The sequence below is a fragment of the Haliotis cracherodii genome, unplaced genomic scaffold (genome assembly GCF_022045235.1).
Source record: "Haliotis cracherodii isolate W230 unplaced genomic scaffold, xgHalCrac1.p SCAF_3, whole genome shotgun sequence".
Lineage (NCBI taxonomy): Eukaryota > Metazoa > Mollusca > Gastropoda > Lepetellida > Haliotidae > Haliotis > Haliotis cracherodii.
This window is the reverse complement of record NW_027266286.1, coordinates 40,118,744-40,140,287: the sequence shown is the minus strand read 5'-3', so window position 1 is coordinate 40,140,287 and position 21,544 is coordinate 40,118,744. Positions and strand designations below refer to the sequence as shown.

Below are 21,544 nucleotides of genomic sequence, written 5' to 3'. Positions count from 1 at the left end.
CGTCACAAGCCGGGGTTGCCCTCAGTCGAGTGTGAAACGTGAACTGGGAGTGAGCGAGGAGGGAGGGACACGTTGTTGACAATATTTAGGGTGAGAACGTAAGTCATCTACCACGAATTATTGGTGCATTTGGAATTATCATAATATTACTCAGAGAAGACTTTCATATCTTATTTATCGTTTATGTTGTGACGTTGCATCATATTGATGATCTTCGGCAGAACGTATCTGAATCTGGCTACATGTGACACATGTCATTTGAGGATATTGTATTCCGATCTCCGGGAAATCCACACAATTTCGATTCGTTATGCATGCGACATGTCTCAGCAGTAACATACATCATACACAGCTGAGACAAATTGGTTTAGTTGGTTCGACACAAGACTTTCTGAGACCTATACAACACCTATTAATTTAGGTCAACAGCTGATTCCACGCTTACATTTAATTATGTCTGTACTGGAAAGACTCGTGTTAGCAGATTTGTCATGAAGTCTGAGTAACCAGAATACTCCAGTACCAGTCTACCTCCCTACACAATTCAAAGACAAGTTGGGTCCTTGCAGTATTTTGCTAGTTTTAATATTGTTTCTATTATTTTATATGTGGAAAAGCCTTGCACATAATGCATCCAACTATGTGGAGGATAATGCAAAATTTGGTATATCTATCTAGCAGTTATCATTTAATGGACTAGATGAAAAAACACCTACCTACCCAACATTCTGTATCTAGGTGGCAATGCCTCAAATGATTGCCTGATGAATTCCAGAGCAAGAAAATATAGCAAGTATTTAAATGTCCAAGTGAAAGTGCTGAAATCAATGTGATTAAAAAAATATATTTGTGGGTGTGGTCACAGCTGTGCATGATAAATGTTTTCATTAGCTGATGTAAAGACTTGTAATGCTTAGCAGCTATACAAATATGCCACGAAGCGGTCATTCTAAAAGTGTTCTTATTTCTGTTAATCCTACAAAAGTGTCATTGCATATGTGATGTATTTCCTTTAGTTCTCATATTGAACTATCTGCGTGTCAATAACACAAAGACTGGGACACGATCATGGGTTTGTTCTTCTATCAGGGCCTCAGTACCTCGGTCTGCGCTGACATCATCAGCTACATCATAGCATGAGCTAGCTGGTACTATTTACTATAGCACTCATCACAGTGACAATACACTACACTCCACCACCTTAAATTCACAATAGCAGGCAAAGACAGATATTACCCTAACTTGACACAATAGTTGTACAATGACATTCACTATCTTGCTGGTTTGATCATGTTGATACTGCTTTAGAATAACCATTTAACAATTGCCCAGATTACTACTACTTACAGCAATAACATTCACATTAAGTGATAATTCATTAACTTTAACAAGTAACCTTCAATGTTTAACATGTTAGAACTTGTAACAGTGGTCTCAGTACCAATATTAACCCAAAAGAATAAACACTATCTTGGATGCATCGCAACCCAACTGTTGTCTAGACAACATAGTTAAAGTCACTGTCAACACCTGAAATGCACTTCTCTGGAATCTGTCACAAAGGTCACTTAGAGATCAAGTCTTTGCATTTGTTAATGCCTGCCAACACAAGTTTCCCTACTGGTGTTCTCAGCACTTCTCATCTCTGAATTACTTGAAGAATACTTTTTGGGTTGTGTAGCCCCTGAATGTGTTGAGTCAGCCGAGATGGGAACCGATGAAGCCCGGTCCTTCTGTGCGACTTCTGGTAACTTAACCAAGTCCCCTATTTGGTTGTCTGTTTGGTCGACCGATGAAGACCTGTGTATGAGGTCAACACATCCCAAGATGGCTGCCTATTTATTGACTGTGTAAACATTATTTTGTACCAGCATCTTGTTTTGATCCATTTATGAACTTCAATTAATACCATAATGTATTAAGAGTGCTTCTGAATTCAAAATTTAGAATTATACAATATATTGTAATTCATAACGCAATACTGCCTTTTGCATCGCAAAATATTGTGAAACAGTTAAAACGTCCATTACCCATCCCTAGACTGGTGATTCACCTGTTACAGTGTGTGGCGTTGCCCAGTGTGTAAGAAAGAAGTTTTCAAGCATCTGTTTACTGGCATAGTGTGTTGAACTGCCCGATCTAGACCTGGCTACCACAAGTAACTGCAGGCGAGGCTCTTCATTCTGACGATGCCACTGTGCTCTGTATGCAACTCTTGCTATACTGCTGCCTGGAATCTGGATGGTATGATTACTCACATTCCCCAAAGTAGGCATCCCTGGTCTACTGACAGCTCTGGAAGACGTATGAAGTAAGACGGGAGTTCACTGTCATTCACATGATTTTGGTCTCTGTATGTGTACTCTTGAAAGGACGGTATCTTTCTTTGTTACCTCTGCAATCTGTCAATCTGCACTTGTTCAACTTGAGTTTGATTCCATGTTCTGCTAACCTTCGTAGGACTCTATCCACCAAGCCCTGTTGCTGCATTCCTCTTCTGTATCCATCAGGATATCACCCAACAAAACTTCAAACCCATCTATCCTTGGATTATCTGTTCCATACTACACTGGAAGATTGCAGGAGCTGTGGAAACTCTGAATGACCACTACTGATACTCATACAATCCTTTATGAGTGTTTATAACCAAGAGGTCTCTGACAGTTCAAGCTTTTGGTATGTACAAGGATTGGCTGAAAAGTTCTAAGCCTAACTGTGAAAGGCCCGTACCAAGTCGATGGTTTTCATTTATTTCTCCACATAGTCCCCTTCCAGGTTTACACACTTTTGCCAGCGATGCTGCAAGGCCTGGATGCCGGTCAAGAAGAAATTTTCTTCAGCCACCCTAAAAAAGTCATTCACAGCAGAAATGACATCGTCATTACTAGGAAAATGGCGACCGGCTAGTTCCTTTTTCATTTTGGGAAACATGGGGCAGTCTGACGGGGCCAAATCGGATGAATAAGGGGGATGGTCAATGAGTTCGAAACCACAATCATGGATCGCTGACATGGCAACCACCGATTTGTGAACAGGAGCATTGTCTAGGTGGAACAGGGCCCTTTTAGTGAGCATTCTCTGTCGCTTAGCTTTGATAGCTTCACGCAACTGTCTCAGTAGGTCAGCGTAATATCTTCTTCCATTGATAGTCTGGCCTTTTTCAAGATAGTCAATCAGCAGAATACCCTTGGAATGCCAAAAGACTGAAGCCATCATCTTTCCAGCCGAAGGAACTGACTTGGCTTTTGGGGGACTGGTGATTCCGGATGCTTCCATTGTTTAGACTGAATTTTGGTTTCTGGTTGAAAGTGATGAATCCAGGTCTCATTCATGGTTACAAATCGGGCTAAAAAAACATCGGATCTGCTTCAAAACGGCATAAATTGTCACAGGACGTCAGGAATCTGACCTGCTGTCATGAGCTTTGGCACCCAATTTGCAGAAACTTTTGTTATTCCCAACTCATTGTGATAATGTGCTCAACCTACTCATGAGAGATGCACACAACACTGGCAATATGTCGAGTGGTCAATCGACGATCAGCCATCACCATGTCATGCACCTGGGTAATGTTTTCCGGAATGGTTGCTGTTGCAGGCCTTCCTGGACGCAGGTCATAGTCAAGGCTCTCTCTGCCATGCTTGAATTCCGCAGCCCACTTCTTTACAGTGGAAAAGGGAGGGGCATCATCCCCTTAAGTGGAGACCACGTCAGCATGTATCTGTGTTGGAGTTAGCCCTTTCAGTGGCAGGTACTTGATGACTGCCCTATAGCCAGTTTTGTCCATTTCTGGTGATTTCAATGGGTAGGTTCACAAGATGGTCTGGTACAAAGACAAAATTAACACTACAGTTGCAGTTCTTATGTCTATGATTCATTAAATGATTTTACTTGTTGGTGGCAAAAGTTTGTTTCTATCCGATTGAGATATCCCACTTAGGCTTAGAACTTTTCAGCCAGCCCTCATACTTGAAAAGTCCACCTTACTGACAACCTTAGTTGCTGATAGTTTAGAGAAGCTGTTACCATGGGGTATAACCTTGGATTCCAGTGAAGAATTTATTGTCACTTAGCAGTCTCTACATATGCACAGAAACTTGTCAGACTTGTGGACAATCATGATTGGTGATGCCCAATCAGAACATTCAATTTTCTTCACAACCCTGCCCTTACAAGTCTATCTAGTTCTGCTTCTACAGCTTCTGTTTGCGCACATGGTACTGGCCTTGCTTTGCAGAATTTTGTGTACTGTATCAGGCTTTACCTGGATGTCAGCCTTGAAATTCTAAATGGTTCCTTTTCCTTCAGATGCACCCTAGTACTTGTCCATAAGCTTCTCAACAGACTTGATAGATCTATCATTAGAAATAGGTCCTTCGCCTGTGCAGACATTGTTCCATTTCATATTGAAACTTCTCAACCAAACACGTCTGAGTAATAGAGCTTTCCTTCCTCCCACCTCTATTAGATGTGACTACTTTGTAAATCTCACATCTTCCAATCCCAATACTAAACAAAGATCCGAGGACATCCCATTACGGATCACGTCAGAACGACCTTTCGTGACCTTTGGCCGACAACGGAAATGAATAACAAGAAGTCGACATCAGCCAATTAGAAAGCAGCTTTCTTGATCTTTACGGCACTCGTTTCAACCTGGCGACTTCCATTTCAGACTAAGCTTGATAAATATGTTGACACAGTTCTCGATAAAAAAAATTGAAAACTGAACAAACAGTCCGGATTGGCTAATATTTGGTTGAGATTGTAAGGCGGTACATACTGTTCAACACCTCCTCCGTTCAAATGTTTATCCCACTGAAGCGAGAAATAGACGATAATTTTGACGGAATCAGTTGTACGGGTCGTAATACTGAAAAAAATCACATTCTGACTGTCACTTTCATATTCTGGTAAGCGGCGCTCTGATTGGTCCGATGAAAGGTTGTTCTGATGTGACCCGTAATGGGATGTCTTCAGATCTTTGTTTAGCGATAGCGAGAACTAAGATCTGATTTTAATGAGATTGTCACATCTTCATACTGTACATTCACCTCTGTCTCACCTGGAAACAGTATCTTTTTTTCTGGAATAGCTTCTATTATTATGTTCACTCACTCATTGATATATCATAATCATACTTTTGTTTGATTGCAAATTACATGGTTGATCGTTTTACTGGTAGTGCAAATGAAGAAATCATAAATCCTTGATCAGAAAACCTGAATAATTACGATTGACAATAAATATAACGCTTGGGTGATTTTACGGGGCATCTGTGACTATATATTTTTAAAGTTTTCACTCAGAACAGTGTATGTGAATATAGTTCTCAATAAGTTGTATTGTTATATTTTGTGCGATATTAGTTGTCATATTAGTTGGGTCATATGTGAGATGCCCCCCGTGATTCCTATTGCCTCACCAATCACCATGCTCGGGTGAATTTGTACCTGTAAGTTGTAACAATAGGTGCTGGACAAGTTGGAATAAACTACCAGGCAGACTGAGCACGGCTCCATTGTTGAAAATGTGCCCGCGTCAAACAACAGGAGCTTGTTTTAATTCTAGTGAGGGGAATCCCCTCAGTTTGGGTAGATTTCACCTGTCGTCTTTTTTCGTCTGTTTTACGCTATTTCCCATTTTCAAGTTTAATGTTAGTCAAGCATCTGTGATTAAGTAAGTCCTTAAGTAATGAAATCTGCAAAGTTGCAATGTTTACTTTAATTGTCCTTTATGAGAATGATGCTTTTGTGAGAAGTGAATACTTTGTTGTGATGGTTATGCATATTTTGACACATATATATGTAAACATCCTGATGTTTATACAGATGTCGTGGTTCCCTGAGCGGCGGAACCGGTCATGGATGCAGAGAATGTGTGCATCTGTGCTAAAGGCCGGTCCGGTCCCCAAACACATCGGCATCATCATGGACGGCAACCGGCGCTTTGCTGCCAAGAACAGCATGGAGAAGGCTGAGGGACATCTGAAGGGATTTGACAAACTTGCTGAGGTAGGATGATGGGAAAGATCAGCTGAAGTTTTTCAACAGATTTTGCTCAAAAATACATCCTCTTTTGAGCTCAACAGAAACTTACAATTTTTTTTAACTAATCCTGCTATACTCCTCAATGCATTTACTACTGTTTTCTGACAGAAAGATGAACTGTGTGAGATCCAGCTGCTAAAGAAAAGTTGTTCCAACCAGTTACTGGTAGCACCCTCAGTCGGCATGTGACCAGGAAGCGATGACAACACATAGATCACATTACTGCTTTGTCACCTCCACGAATGGACGTACTGATGTATCCCTTGTGGAAATAAAGCCTATTGTTTTGCTTCATTGCATAGTCTACTTTCAATGTTTACTATTATGTTATCTTCTCTGTATGGTTTGTGCCCTTTGTGGTCTTCCCATACATATTTTGTAACATTTTGTTGCTTGTTTGTGGCTCTAGTCACAGTAATTCACGGGTGTATTGTTCCATCTGCCATTTTGAATTCAACTTGTTGCCACAAACTTTCGTTTCTTGCTTTCTGAATTCTTTTATTTGGCCTGGGTAATCGATTAAATTTTATCTCACCCTGACTCATACACATGAGTAATAAGTATGAGTCAGGATAAACATAGATGATATTTTTACATTTTTGATTTACCTTGTGTTTGTTTTAAAGTTTTGCTTTTCACTACTTTTTGCGTAATTATTTGCTCATGTAAACTTTTAAAAAACGAAAAGTTTTTGAGTTACATTATGCCTCATGATTCCTGTTGTGTGCTTGCCACATCAAATTGACTTTGCTCAAATTGTAGAATTTATGCCTCATTGAACAAATCTAATCGGGACCCCCACACTCTCTCCTTTGATTGTACGATGCCCTGTACTTTCACAGCACAATGCCAATATTGCGGTCCCTTGTCGCCATGCTCCTGCAACTGCCACATACAAGTAACTAGGAAACGTCTTACTCAACGGGCTGTCGACAGCCTGGTATGACTGACATCTCGGTGACTCCCTCCCTCATCGAGACCTATGCCTTATTGCGGTCTCCTACGCCACCCTTCCCGCCACCTTGCTACTACGGCTCCTCTGCCTTCTATGTCACCGGCGTCAACACTTGTCTTCCATACCTTGGCATCAGCAGTTGGTCTCCACAGCTCGTCCGCCACTCACAGCAATCCTGATGCTCACACAGCACCACACTTCTATGACAGTTTTTGCGACTCTTTCCTTAACCCCGTTGTTTAAAGCATCACTCTTTAGGAGAGATGACCTCCGGGTTCACTCCTTTTATGTGACTGAAGGTGTTCACGTGTTAGTTGAAGCCGGTTCTTCAAAGCCTCCTATGATCCATTGGGTGATACATGCTCGGTTTTCATGGAAATTTGTTGCTCTACGGGAGCCTGGCCTCGTGGTAAGGGCATGGTGAAAATTCACTTGCTCTTCATAGCAAGTGCCCCATCAAATCGATCATGGAAGGCTGTTTTGGTCAATCTGACTACATCTTCACCATGCACTACCTCTGTGACGTAGCCCTGGGAGATGTCCCCGATGTCTACAGTTTTGGTCCCCTGGTGATGGATAACATGTCACAATCCTGATTTTCCGGATGGACTCTCCAGTGTATATCACCCCAGATTAGAGGGCTCTACTGCATTCCGCATTCGCTCTTGGGTCAGTTCTAGTTTTTGGCTACCCGCCTCATTCTATTTCTGCCACCTATTTGGGTTTCCTGATGCATCAGCTCTCGTCTGCTTCATACAGGAATGGTCATCGGTGGTCCATCACTTTCTGCTGGTTCATCAGACCCTAACAAAGGTTTATTTTGGTTCACATCTGAAGGTATGCCCACCTGCCTTAATGCAGGATAAGTTAAAACGTTAAGTAAATTCCAAATATGTTTGACATTTGTATACTTATCCTGCATTACTACATTTAAGTGCCCTCCCTTTACTGCAATACCTCCTCATGAAGTTCAGATGTCATGTTTGCAGCAGTCATGTGACGACATCGCTTCCTGGTCACATGCCAACTGTGTGAGGGTGCTGCCAGTTACTGGTTGGAACAACTTTTCTTTAACAGCTGAACCTCACACAGTCTTTCTGTCAGAATACAGCAGTAAATGCATTAAGGAGTACTGCAGGTTAATAATTTAATATACCAATGTAAAAAATATTTAGATTTTACTAAAATTACGTTTTGACCTCGTGTTGAATGGAGCAGACTTGGCTGTCTCTGACTCTGTGACCTGTGACTATTGCTTGCAGACACTTGATTGGTGTCTGGACCTGGGCATTTGTGAGGTGACTGTGTACGCCTTCAGCATTGAAAACTTCAAACGGTCCAAGGAGGAGGTAGACTGTCTCATGGAGCTGGCCAGGAAGAAGTTTGCCCGACTCCTCGAGGAAAAGTAAGTTGATGGAATGACAAAACAAATAAATTATTTAGTTATTTTTTTATCATGGCATAACATATTGCAATTCATTCTTCCCTTTGGTCATCCAGGGCGCCCTTGGTTACTATTCAGAGTATTCACGTAAAGTATATATTATATTTCTTATTTGACCCACATTACTCCTTCATGCATTTACTTCTTATTTTTAACAGAAAACAAAGTTTTGTGGGTCTAGCATGCATTCTATGAGCTATAAAAGTCTTCATTGTTTATCCTTGATTTCATTCAATTTTGTTTACATTAATTTCCACAAAATTGTATACGAACTGATCATGCTGATCAGCAAGTCACATCACCTCACAATGAAGTCTCCATAAAACAACATTTAGTCATTAGAGATACAAAGTCTTAGGTCTTCCTGTCACTGTATTGAAATTTCTTTTCAGGTACGATATTATCCATCCCATTAAGTATTTTTTATTATCACCCATAGATAGGTGAGAAAATGTGTGAACAGCTTATTGCTATTTGACATACACATGTACACCTGTAATGTTAATTTCTACGTATTAAACATTGTCCGGCATACAGTACACAAATACCATTGAATTTGTAAATCATCAAGTCTGGTGATATCTATCATAAATTTCATGTTTTCATTGACCTAACAAGCACACAAGCAAATAAATTGCCACCATGACTATAACAAGAGATGCGCAAGAAAGCAGTATGCATGTAAAGGGAAGTAACTGCACAATATTTTGGATTGCAACTGTTATTAAGTATTGGAACATTTTACTGCCAGGGATGTGTTTTTGAGACGGGAAATATTTAAGGATTTTTAAATAGTTTTTGAAAATTGGAATAAAAACAAAACATTATGATGCAGCTGGTGCCTGAGAACCAAGACTATTATTATTTTTGTTAGCCTTATGTAATAAAACAGGTCTTACCTCACTTAGTGCATCAAATCACTTTAGCATGTTGATTAAGAACCTGAAAAGATTTGGAAAATATTTGTTGACGGTTCACATGCTTAGCAAACACTGCAATTGACCAAAATCTCACAGCAGTTGCCTTGTTGTTTACAAACTGGACGTCGATTGTGTTACGCTAAGCCCATCCTTTGCTACTGGAGAGCCACCAACTTCAATCATTTACTCACCTCATGACTGGACTTACTGATTCCTCCCTTTCTGTTCCATGAGATTTCTGGATGTTCCAGTCATGTGAACTCTGTTTATTGTGTGGACCTAGTTGATATTAACATATGCATTGTTTCAGGGAGCTGATTGAGAAGCATGGTGTGTGTATTAGAGTACTGGGGAACCTGCGTCTACTACCAACTGATGTACAGAAGACTATTGCAGAGGCAGTGGAGCTGACTAAACACAACAATAGGTAAAAAACTGTCAGAAATGCTAGAAAAATACTTTCTACCCATTAAACATGTTAAAACAAGATACAGTCAAGCCTCGTTAATCCTACACTCGTTAATCCTACAATCGGCGTTATCCGACACTAATGATGGGAACCGATTAAATGAGTGCTATTTAGACCTGTTAATCCGACAGTCTCGCCTCCTACTCCGACTCTGACACACCCAATTTGCAACGAAGTACCGAAATCACTGATTAATCAGTCTTGTTAATCCGACACAGTGATCAGTGTACTTCGTGGTCTTCTGCCCGCAATCATGGCGATTGCACAGCCCCTGATTTGATGCGAGACGAATCGGCTGCTAGCTGCATATTACAATTGCTTAAGAGATAAACTTACTTAACAATAAACAATTAATGCTTTAATTAAAGAAAACAGGATAAATCACATCTTAGATTACCACAATCTTATTACAATCAGATACAAGTTCTCGCTATCAGTGAGGACATCCTATTACAGGTCACGTCAGAACAACCTTTCACGAACTATGACCTACCAATGAAATGACCAACAGGATGTCGACGTTAGCCACTTAGAAAGCAACTTTCTTAAGCTTCAGGTACCAGTTTCAAAGTTGCGACTTCCATTCCAGACTATGCTTTTTAAAGTATTTTGAATATGTCATACAGTCCGTAACAGTTGTTTTGTGTTAAACTTTAGAGGTTGCATGATTAGAAAACATATTCCTCCAACAATGTAACAATGCAACCATGGTTGTCGGATAAACGGGACTTGACTGTAGAATGTTTCACAGACTGTTCTGTAACCACCGACCTCCCTACCTGTGATTTGAAGTATTTCAGTCACAAGGTGTCCTATTGACAATTTTGCACCAGAAACATTTGAACGAAAACATCAAGTTCAGATTTAAACATCCCATGATAGAAGTCTGAAACGGATTATAGAAATATGCGCATACAGCCCTGTTTGATAATAATGATGTAGTCTTGCAAATGCACGGGCCGGTGTGAGGTCATGACCTCAGGACAGGTGCTATAGGCCGTTTCACTCATGCATAACAATATATGATTATCTTCTAAGTAGATCACCATTTTACATTTTTAGGCTAATCACAGTGTCAGTTAGAATACGATTAGGTCAGATTAGGTACATTTGCGTTATTTTGATATACGCTATTTTCATAGTCTTATGATTCATATTTAATAAATGTCCGACAGTAGTTTAGGCCCCCTCACTCAGCATGCTGAGTGTGGTCCCATCCTCACACACATCACACACTGTTCATACTATGCACACTGCCCTCCCAACAGCTGCAAGACTGCTGTTGAGCAATACACTATGCTTTACTGTATACTGCACACTCTATGTCTATACAATGTGTGTACAGAATGTAGTGTCTATCGAATGTGTGTACAGTATACAGTGTGTGTACAGTATACAGTGTCTAATAGGGCTGTTACGATTCACTCACATTCGGTGAATCAAAGCGTGTCCATTCATGAATTGAATTCATTATTCATGGTCACTAGAATCGACTGTTTACGAATATGCAGTCATGTGCACTTACATATACCATGTACCTAAAAATATCGGTAAGAACATATCATATGCATAGATTTCTTTAAAGACAACACTCATATATTTAATTTGATAGTATTTTTGTCACTGGTCATTGTCGTATTTGAGCAGATACTAGTACCTGGATAAGTGCAGTATATAAATGTATAATATATTGATAATTAACCAACCATGTCAAATAATTTATGTTGTTATTTTTCATTGAATATAACAATAAATACTTCAATTACTGAGTTGTTATTGAATTCGTAAATAAAGATTTGTATTCGTTACCCTGTATTCGTCAGTTTGTGATACGAATCTTATTCATTGCAGCCCTAGTGTCTACTATGTGTACAGTACACAGTGTCTTTACAATGTGTATACAGTATAGTGTGTATATACAGTGTACATACAATGTACATACAATGTACATACAATGTGTGCATAGTATACAGTGTCTTTACATGGGGTGTACAGTGTATGCAGTGTGTCTACAGTATAGTGTGTATACAATGTTTGTACAGTAGAGAATGTACAGGGGGCACAGGTGGCCCAGGTGGCCCAGTCGTGTAAGGTGCCAGAAACCAATGATAGTGGGTCGAATCCCGGTTATGTTTCTAGGTTTGTCAGCACCATACCCGTGCTCGTGGGTTTCACCGAACTGGTAGTCGTCTAAGACCTGCATCACTTCAAGCTATCCACCCACATTAAGCTGACACGTTGCGATATAACTGGAATACTTTTAAAAGCGGCGTTAAACTCAACTCACTCATTCACTCATTGTTTCTACAGTATAGAGTGTGTAGGTAATGTGTGTACAATGTTTGTACCGTATACAGTGTAGACAATGTGTGAACAGTATAAAGTGTTTACAATGTATGTATACAGTGTGTATGTAATGTGTGTAAAGAATACAATGTGTGTATGTTTGTACATATTACAGTGTGTATAGTATACAATGTGTGCAGTTTACAGTGTAAATGATTTGTGTACTGTATAGTGAGCATGCAATGTGTACACTAGACAATGTGTGTACAGTATACCTCGTATATACAAAGTGTGTACAGTTTCTATACAATGCGTGTACTGTATAGAATGTTTGTACAGTATTCAGGATGCTTACAGTATACTGTATGTATTCAAAATGTGTACAGTATACAGTTTATGCAATGAGTATGTTATACAGTATGTGCAATGTGTGTACAGTATACAGTGTGTGTGTGCAATGTGTACAGTATACAGTTTATGCAATGTGTATATTATACAGTATGCAATGTGTACAGTATACGGTTTATGCAATGTGTATGTTATACAGTATATGCAATGTTTGTACAGTATACAGTGTGTGTGTGCAATGTGTACACTGCACTACAGTATCAAGTGTATGCAATGTTCAGTATACAGTGTATGCAATGTGTGTACAGTATGCAGTGTATGCAATAACAACACATGTTTTCCAAATGCAGGAGTGGTGTCATTAACCTGGATGTCTTTATAACTTTGTTACAAAGATGGTAGTCATATGGAAGATATTCATTGTTCCTTTACCGTAATTAATAAACCATGTAAGAACAGGAAAAACAGAGAGCAGACAATCAGAGAAGGTTGAAAAGTATATCATTAGAAATTTTATTCAAAGACAGAGCAAAATTCTTATTTTAGAATGACTACCTTGAACAGACCTGCTAGCGACTGTGATCACCAACAAGCTGTTGCATGGTGAACATAATGAAGTCAAATTATCAAGTTCTCACCAGAACCTCCTCAAAACTATCAGCATTTACAAAGTAGTTTGTACTGAATGTTCTAAATGGTCCAAACAGAAATGGTAGTAAATGGCCTTGCTATGGCCTACACAGGGCTCAATTTAAGGAACTTGCTTTAACTTGCACCCAACCTTGCTGACTGTCATGCTTTTACCTAAGTTAGACGTAATAGGAACATGTGCATATCATCTTTGTACCCTGAGTTGGTCAGTGGTTTGATCCCCAGGATGTGTCCTACGAAAAGATGTTAAAAGATGGTACTTGTTGTAACCTAGTTGCTACCTCGGCATTCAGAAGATAAGACAAGAGGTGTTTGGCTCAGAGTCAGTATGCTGGGTCATGGTGTCTACATGGGCTAGACCAGTGACCAGCAACCCATGCTTGGCGTAAGAGGCGACTAACGGGATCAGGTGGTCAGACTTGCATATAATCGATCCCAATTGTGTGGATCGATGCTCATGATATTAATCACTGGATTGTCTGGTCCAGACTATTTACAGACTGTCGTCATATAGCTGGAATATTACTGAATGTGGCGTTAAACAACAAACCGACCTACCAGCCTGGGCTAGCACTATAAGAATGTGGACTAGTGAAAGCATCCAGGAACATGCACACGCATAATCATTATTCCATCCAGCATGTTCAGATATTAGAAAGAATTTTGTTCATGAAAAGCTGGGACAGATCAACTCGTCCAAATGTTCTGAAAAAAAGTCTGTTGTGTTTCCAAAAGAAATTTCTTGGCTTCTTTCTACAGAAGCCTTTTAGGGCCGCTTGTTTTTTTCTTGAATTTCAAGATATTAAGCTGAAGTTTCAAGATGCTATATTGAAATTTTAAGATTGAAATACATTGAAATTTCAAGTTAAAAATCGTAAAAAAGTTTAATTTATTATCTTGAAATTTCAAGATCATTATTGTGAAATATCACTTAGTATATATCTTGAAATTTCAAGAAGAAGAAAAAGAAGAAAACAAATGGCCCTAAAAGGCTTCCACACCTTTCAGAGGAAATAAATGGATTTTGCTAGGCACTGACGGAAATAAATGTCTTGTCTTAGGCAAAGGCTAAATAAAAATTATTTAGTCTCAAAAAAAAATTCCAGCCCCCAACTTTCCCACACCCTGAGTATTGAATTGTCACTTCCTTACTGTACTTTTTGACTAAACGTTATCAATTATGAATGTGCTATTGGAAGCTGAATTTAAAAAAATCTTTTGTTATACAAAACTATATCTTGGACAACAATTAGCACTATCAAAGTAGGACTAAGTGTTGTGTAATTGCAATTCTTGCGCAGCTCAGGGTTGTTTTACAAGTGTCAAAAAATGGAAATCCTTTACATTTCGAATTAAGATTATGAGAGGAATGCTTGGTTGTCCACACTGATTTCGGATCACAGCTTATACTTTAAATAACTTAATTTGCCAAAATGGAAGTCAAGGTACACCATTGAGAGCCTAGTCTATTTATCAGAAGTTCACAAGCATAGTCAGGTGCAGTGAACCCAATGGCAGCGGACCTCCATCTGTGGGGAGGATGTAGCTGCTATTTATGCTGCATTCTTCTTCACTGCACTGGTCAATAGTTTCAACAATTTGAATGTAACGAATTGGGATCAGCATATTAAATTTGTCAGAGATATATTTCTTTTCACACTTGCATCCAAAACAAAGTGTAGTTATGGGCATGTTATGATGGAAACAAGAACAAGGAGGAAGAACTGTTTGTTCAGCTTGAGGTAAATTTAGCCATGTTGAGATGCCACTTCATTCAGCGGCTCTCAGCCATTGAGGCTATCACTGGTGCTATTTATAGCACAGCTCCAGTGCTGTTGAGGAGGGGCATCACAATCCTTGTAATGGATTCTTGGAGATATTGGAAATAGTGCACTTAGTCAGGATTTCCCCTTAATGATATATCATCAAACTGTATCTGTTACCATTTAATTTTAGTTTTGTGTTTTCTTCTGAATAGTATATATATGGAGGCCCCACTCAGTGTTTTCCCTTGCCTCCGGTGGTGTGGTAAACTGATTCTTACTGCAGAGATATTATTGATTTTTAACAGTGCATAGCTCAACATAAGTCTCAGATTTATATCTTTGACAGTTGCCATGGTAATTCTCAGATCTGAAATGCAAGTACCTAAGAAAATTGCCTATCACATTATTATCCTCCACCACGAAGTAAGGCAGGGAAAAGGAACATAGTTTTGTCTGTCTGTCAGTCTGTCTGTCAGTCTGTCTGTCCTTACACTTCTCAAAGGGGACAAATTTTCTCCCAAACTATTTGAATCAGAGATTTCAATGGTCATGATCACAAGAGTTTGATATTGGTGCTGTAAAAAAAAAAATTTATAGAGTTTATATCCCTAGCTCCGTGCTTTTCAATTTTGTGTATAGTGTGTGAAATGTTTCAGAAACTGCTAAAGTTTCATGAATAAAAGTTTGCATGCTTATCTAAGAGATACTTCTCAAGAATTCAAAAATTGGTCCTGTAAATTATCTTTTTACAGAGTTAGGCCCTTGATCCATATTATTTTACTTGGTGCATAGCGTGTGCAAGGAGGAGAAGTTTTCTCAGAAACTACTGAAGTTCATAAGTTAGCTCATGTAAGAGATACTTATCAGGACTCAGTTATTCTTTTTTTCAGAGAAGAGGCCTTTCGTGTGTATTAATTTCACATTTAATCATTTTTTTCTGATGATATGAAATGGACCCAAGTGCCTATCTCTTCCTAAGTCTTTATTGGACACAAAATTCTGATGTGCCCCATAGTAGGGGAAAGTGGTAACGCCCATGGCAGGGGTAGTGGTAATGCTGTTTTCTTACCGTGAGTACCCCGTGTTTGTAGGGGCAACCTCTAAAGGTACAGGTATTCTGTTACTGGGTATGTCCCTTGTACCATGAGTACTCCGTGTTTGTAGGGGCAACCTCTAAAGGTACAGGTATTCTGTTACTGGGTATATCCCTTGTGCGGTCAGTATCCCGTGTTTGTAGGGGCAACCTCTAAAGGTACAGGTATTCTGTTACTGGGTATATCCCTTGTGCGGTCAGTATCCCGTGTTTGTAGGGGCAACCTCTAAAGGTACAGGTATTCTGTTACTGGGTATATCCCTTGTACCATGAGTACCCTGTGTTTGTAGGGGCAACCTCTAAAGGTACGGGTATTCTGTTACTGGGTATATCCCTTGTACGGTCAGTATCCTGTGTTAGTAGGGGCAACCTCTAAAGGTACAGGTATTCTGTTACTGGGTGTATCCCTTGTACCATGAGTACCCTGTGTTTGTAGGGGCAACCTCTAAAGGTACGGGTATTCTGTTACTTGTTATGTCCCTTGTACCGTGAGTACCCTGTGTTTGTAGGGGCAACCTCTAAAGGTACGGGTATTCTGTTACTGGGTATATCCCTTGTGCGGTCAGTATCCAGTGTTTGTAGGGGCAACCTCTAAAGGTACAGGTATTCTGTTACTGGGTATATCCCTTGTGCGGTCAGTATCCAGTGTTTGTATGGGCAACCTCTAAAGGTACGGGTATTCTGTTACTGGGTATATCCCTTGTACCGTGAGTACCCTGTGTTTGTAGGGGCAACCTCTAAAGGTACGGGTATTCTGTTACTGGGTATATCCCTTGTACCGTGAGTACCCTGTGTTTGTAGGGGCAACCTCTAAAGGTACAGGTATTCTGTTACTGGGTATATCCCTTGTACCGTGAGTACCCTGTGTTTGTAGGGGCAACCTCTAAAGGTACAGGTATTCTGTTACTGGGTATGTCTATTGCTTGTTGTTGTGTGCTTAAGTAGAATGAGGTTATGCACTCTGCCATCTTGCATCTGTTGATTTAAAGAGTTGGATGGGATATTAAATAAAAAAACTGTGAAAACATTGACTTTCCTCATGAAACTGCCTCTTTGTATACCCAGTATGCTGGTGCTTCCTCTCCATGCATCCCTAGCTATACATCATAATGGTTTCATTCAATTAAGACTGAATTTGCACGCTATTTCATGTATGTCCCACAGTTGATGACAAGAAAGTTATAAGACTGAAGCAGACTGTGGTACATGGCATGAGTGTAGTGTAGGTTCTGCTGCTACTAGTGTCTTCTACATATCTTTGTTTCAGAGCCATCCTGAATGTTTGTTTTGCATACACAGCACGTGATGACATGTGCACGGCCATGAGGGAGATGGTGGAGGGTGTCAGTACAGGCTTGCTCAAACACAGGTCAGTTTATAAGGGTGACCTGTGAAGATCCGAGGTAGAATAGGTCTTCAGCAACCCATGCTTGCCTTAAAAGGCGACTATGCTTGTTGTATTAAGAGGCAACTAACGGGATCAGGTGGCCAGGCTCGCTGACTTGGTTGAAGCATGTCATCGATCCCAATTGCGTGGATCGATGCTCAAGACATCAATCACCTGATCACTGGATTGTCTGGTCCAGACTTGATTAAGTACGGACTACCGTCATAAAGCTGGAATATTGCTGAATGCGTCGTAAAACAACAAACCAACCAACCAACATAAGGGCAGTACAGTTGCATTACAGTGACCACCTAGCTTTTTTGATTTTGACATTAATTAAATATGTCCTTGTTTGGTGTTGACTCAACACATACTTGTGTGGAATGTATGAAAGTGTACTGCACTGCAGGACAAATGTTTCAGTGACATCTCTGAAGATCTGCTGGGGAAGTGCCTGTACACGTCCCGGTCTCGACACCTGGATCTGCTCATCCGTACTTCAGGGGAAGTCAGACTCAGTGACTTCCTGCTGTGGGAGGTGAGTTGCTTTCACTTTGAACATGAAACTGTATCTATAAAACTTCATCTGTTTGTATGTTACTGAGATGGGTACCCAGCATGGTGACACAAGTACTGGTCCTTAGATCCACTTAGTATACTATTTGAAGTTTTGCCTGAGTGTAAGTTGGTCTACGAACATTATTATGGTGATGTGAAAACATTCCTCCACTCCCCGCCATTACTCTGTTACAGAGCTCCTACAGCTGCCTGGCCTTTGTGAAGGTATTGTGGCCAGAGTTCAGCATCTGGCACCTGTATGGCGCTGTCCTCCACTACCAGAGAAGTTATCAAGCAATACAGGTGGGTGCTCCATAAGTAATGGGTCACAACCAATACAGCTTAATGTGGTGAATGTAGAGACCATGCATGTGGACTGTGAGAAACACCTCGACAATAGAACACAGTATACAGTTCACGGAACAGTATGTTTATGTTCCGATAGGTACTGGCATCTATTAATGGTGTTTAGGATTGGGCAAAGTTAGGTTTAGACAGAGACACAAGATTAGTGCATAACACTGGTTGTCATTATACAAATAATTACTCTGTATCTTGACGTTGTTCAGGAACTGTATTCTGTGGGGCTTGATCCTTATCCTCATCTCCATTCTCTAACATTGGCTTCATATTTGTCATCCTCTTAAATATACTGTGTGAGTTCATTGGAGTATTTGAACCTACATATATTAATGGCCAAATTGTAGGGCATGGGGAGGATCAACTAAGGTGCAGGTTGTCCTGATCTCAGTGATCAGATTTAATGCAAATGACGGTTGAGGTCAGTCAAAGTATAGTGGTTGGTCTGCAGGGAGAATGCTGAGTGCTTGGTCAGTATTGTGAACCAGACGAATCAGGCGTAAGCTGACTTGAACAAAGAGGTCAAGTTATTCTGCTGAAATAGAGCTACTCTGGTTAAAAGCAACACAGTAAAAGGTTAGTAAATCATTTCATTATAATGGATAAAAATTGAGCATGCTGTATTTAACAAACATTCCATCAATGTCACCAGAATGCTAAGCTGAACAACGCCATGGAACAGGAGCGCATCCTGCGGGAGTCTGACTACCAGGCTATGGTGCAGGAGCTGTCCTCGCTGGGTAATGCTGCCGGCATCACGCCTCAGAGTCGTGTTTATCAGTACACAGCAGAGCGACAGACTAGAGTAGAAACATTCCTTGATACGCTACAGAAGAAACGTGACACTTACTTTCATACCCTTGTCAACCAGACAGTAGTGCCTTGTGGGTCATAACACCACACTTGTGTAGCTTCGAGACTGGAGCTGGTGGGGGCAAATCCGGTGTTCCAGCATGGCTCATCTGTGGATTCCAAACACTGTTCAAACAATGCAAATGGGTCTGATTGGGAAGATGTATGATTTGATCAGATTTTAGTGAGAACTGTGACGGTTTGTTCCCGAGGTGAGTTTGTTATGGGTATATCAATAACAGTAGAATCTTTGACTTATTGACATTTGCTTCAGGCATGTGATTTTGTCAGTCAGCCAAAAAGGAGAACTCTCTCAGAGAGCCTGTAGAATGAAGTTTGTGAGATATGCAAGGCAGAACAGCTGAGAATGCATTTGTTTGTTAACTTAAGAACAACTTGTAGATGCAGCATTGACTCTTGATGTCCTGGCTATTTATTGTATTTGAGGATCTTTACAACTTTAAAAACAATTTAAAATTTACCTAATCCAGCTATTTTATGGTTTGTACCACTAGATGAAAAGAGCTTTGATATTATGTCAAGTGAACTTCTGAAGCTAAACTATCTGTAATTGTGAATGTATTCCTATTGTATATAATGATGTGTGGTGGTGTGATGAATTTCTACAACACTTGTATAGTTGTAAATATTGCATCAATAAACATGCTGAACTCGGTGTGAATTCAATGAGACTGTTGTGGAAATATTCCACATAGAAGTGACACGATAGGCCCATCTATCATGGGTTTCGGAAGATGGCAAACAACAGTTTCTACAACATATGTAATCAACCATGAGATTCAACTAGTTTCTAATTTGTTGTATTTACAATGCTATGTTTTGTAACCAGAGAAGTAGAAGGATGCAAGTTTACATGCTTGGAGACTGCAAGGACAGAAGTCATAATTAATCAGTTAATCAGATTCTGGCCAGATGTTGACACCTCCCATGATGTGGCCTGGCTTATGTCCTCGTGTCTTAAGGATGAAGTAAGAGAGTGAATGTGCAGCTGTCAGCTGTCAGCAGTCCAGCATCTCTATCACATCTGATAAAAGTGGGCCGCAGTGTCATATATACCTTGAAAGTAACATCGGTATACAGGGATACGCTAAAGGATAAGAACACTGCTCACAAGGCAATCAATCCCACAGGGATCCACTATTGAATGGCAACCAATAATTGTGGCATATTTATGGGGTGGTCAGACTGACAAAGTTGATCTCACTTTCCCATACCGTGAAGGTGTGGTACGTTGCTCATTATGTCAAAAACCGGTTTGTCTGGCCCATACTCAGATTACAAAGTAGACACAATTTATCTATAACAACTCCTTAATACTGTATAGGTGACCTTTTGGAATAGATCCTTATACAGTTGTCAAGCCGACAGATGAATTGTTTGATAGACATTACATAGAAGTTTGACGGATGACAAAGTAGACACAATTTATGGACAACAACTTCTTTAATACTCCTAATGCGACATTTATTTATAGGCCCTGCCATATAAATGAAATATTTCTGAGTGCTGCATTAAACAAGAATGCATGAGTGCCACAATGCATCCACTGGACAATACCAGCCATATCAGCTCAAGTCCATGTTAAAGGACAGGGTTTGTCAGTGATTGTAGGTTCCTACGATCTGCATCACTTTGAGCTTTCGTCACATTTTACATTAACCCATTAAAATGGGCTGAACTAAATAGCTTGAGTACGCTGAAATGCCAAATGTAACTTTAATCCTATTTAAAACTGGACTTCGCCACAGACGGAAATATTGTAATAAGCACAATGAAACTGAGGCAATTAGCGTTATCATTAACTGTTGCACATTATAAAAGAATTCAATTAGCTAGGACTGTGGATGCCTTTACTTAAGTATACGCTTAGGGCGTTTGTAAGTGTCAGTTACCAGTGACCAAGATATCTGCAATGCCACAACATTTCAGGTGTGAACATTGACCAATATACCTGCAATTTCGCAACAGTTCGGGTGTGAACACAGTGGCCAATATACCTGCAATTTCGCAACAGTTTGGGTGTGAACACAGCGACCAATATACCTGCAATGTCACTGCAGTTCGGGTGTGAACACATTGGCCAATATACCTGCAATGCCACAACAGTTCGGGTGTGAACACAGTGGCCAATATACCTGCAATGCCACAACAGTTCGGGTGTGAACACAGTGGCCAATATACCTGCAATGCCACAACAGTTCGGGTGTGAACACAGTGGCAAATATACCTGCAATGCCACAACAGTTAGGGTGTGAACACAGTGGCCAATATACCTGCAATGCCACAACAGTTCGGGTGTGAACACATTGGCCAATATACCTGCAATGCCAGAACAGTTCGGGTGTGAACACAGTGGCCAATATACCTGCAATGCCACAACAGTT

At 40.2% G+C, this 21,544-nt stretch overlaps 1 protein-coding gene across 2 annotated transcripts; it reads left to right on the top strand.

The window, feature by feature from the left end:
• Positions 1-3: 3 nt before the first annotated feature.
• Positions 4-19,809, top strand: LOC139474096 (dehydrodolichyl diphosphate synthase complex subunit DHDDS-like). 2 transcript variants are annotated; one of them, XM_071256964.1, is made up of 8 exons: positions 4-90; positions 5,832-6,014; positions 8,268-8,410; positions 9,680-9,796; positions 17,250-17,351; positions 17,793-17,907; positions 18,123-18,230; positions 18,940-19,809. In XM_071256964.1, the coding sequence occupies exons 2-8, from the start codon at positions 5,832-5,834 to the stop codon at positions 19,180-19,182; spliced, it is 1,011 nt and encodes a 336-aa protein (XP_071113065.1). In that variant the 5' UTR covers positions 4-90; the 3' UTR covers positions 19,183-19,809. The 2 variants fall into 2 exon arrangements, with proteins under 2 accessions (XP_071113065.1, XP_071113063.1); XM_071256962.1 differs by having other exon boundaries at positions 4-98.
• The last annotated feature ends 1,735 nt before the right edge of the window (positions 19,810-21,544 follow it).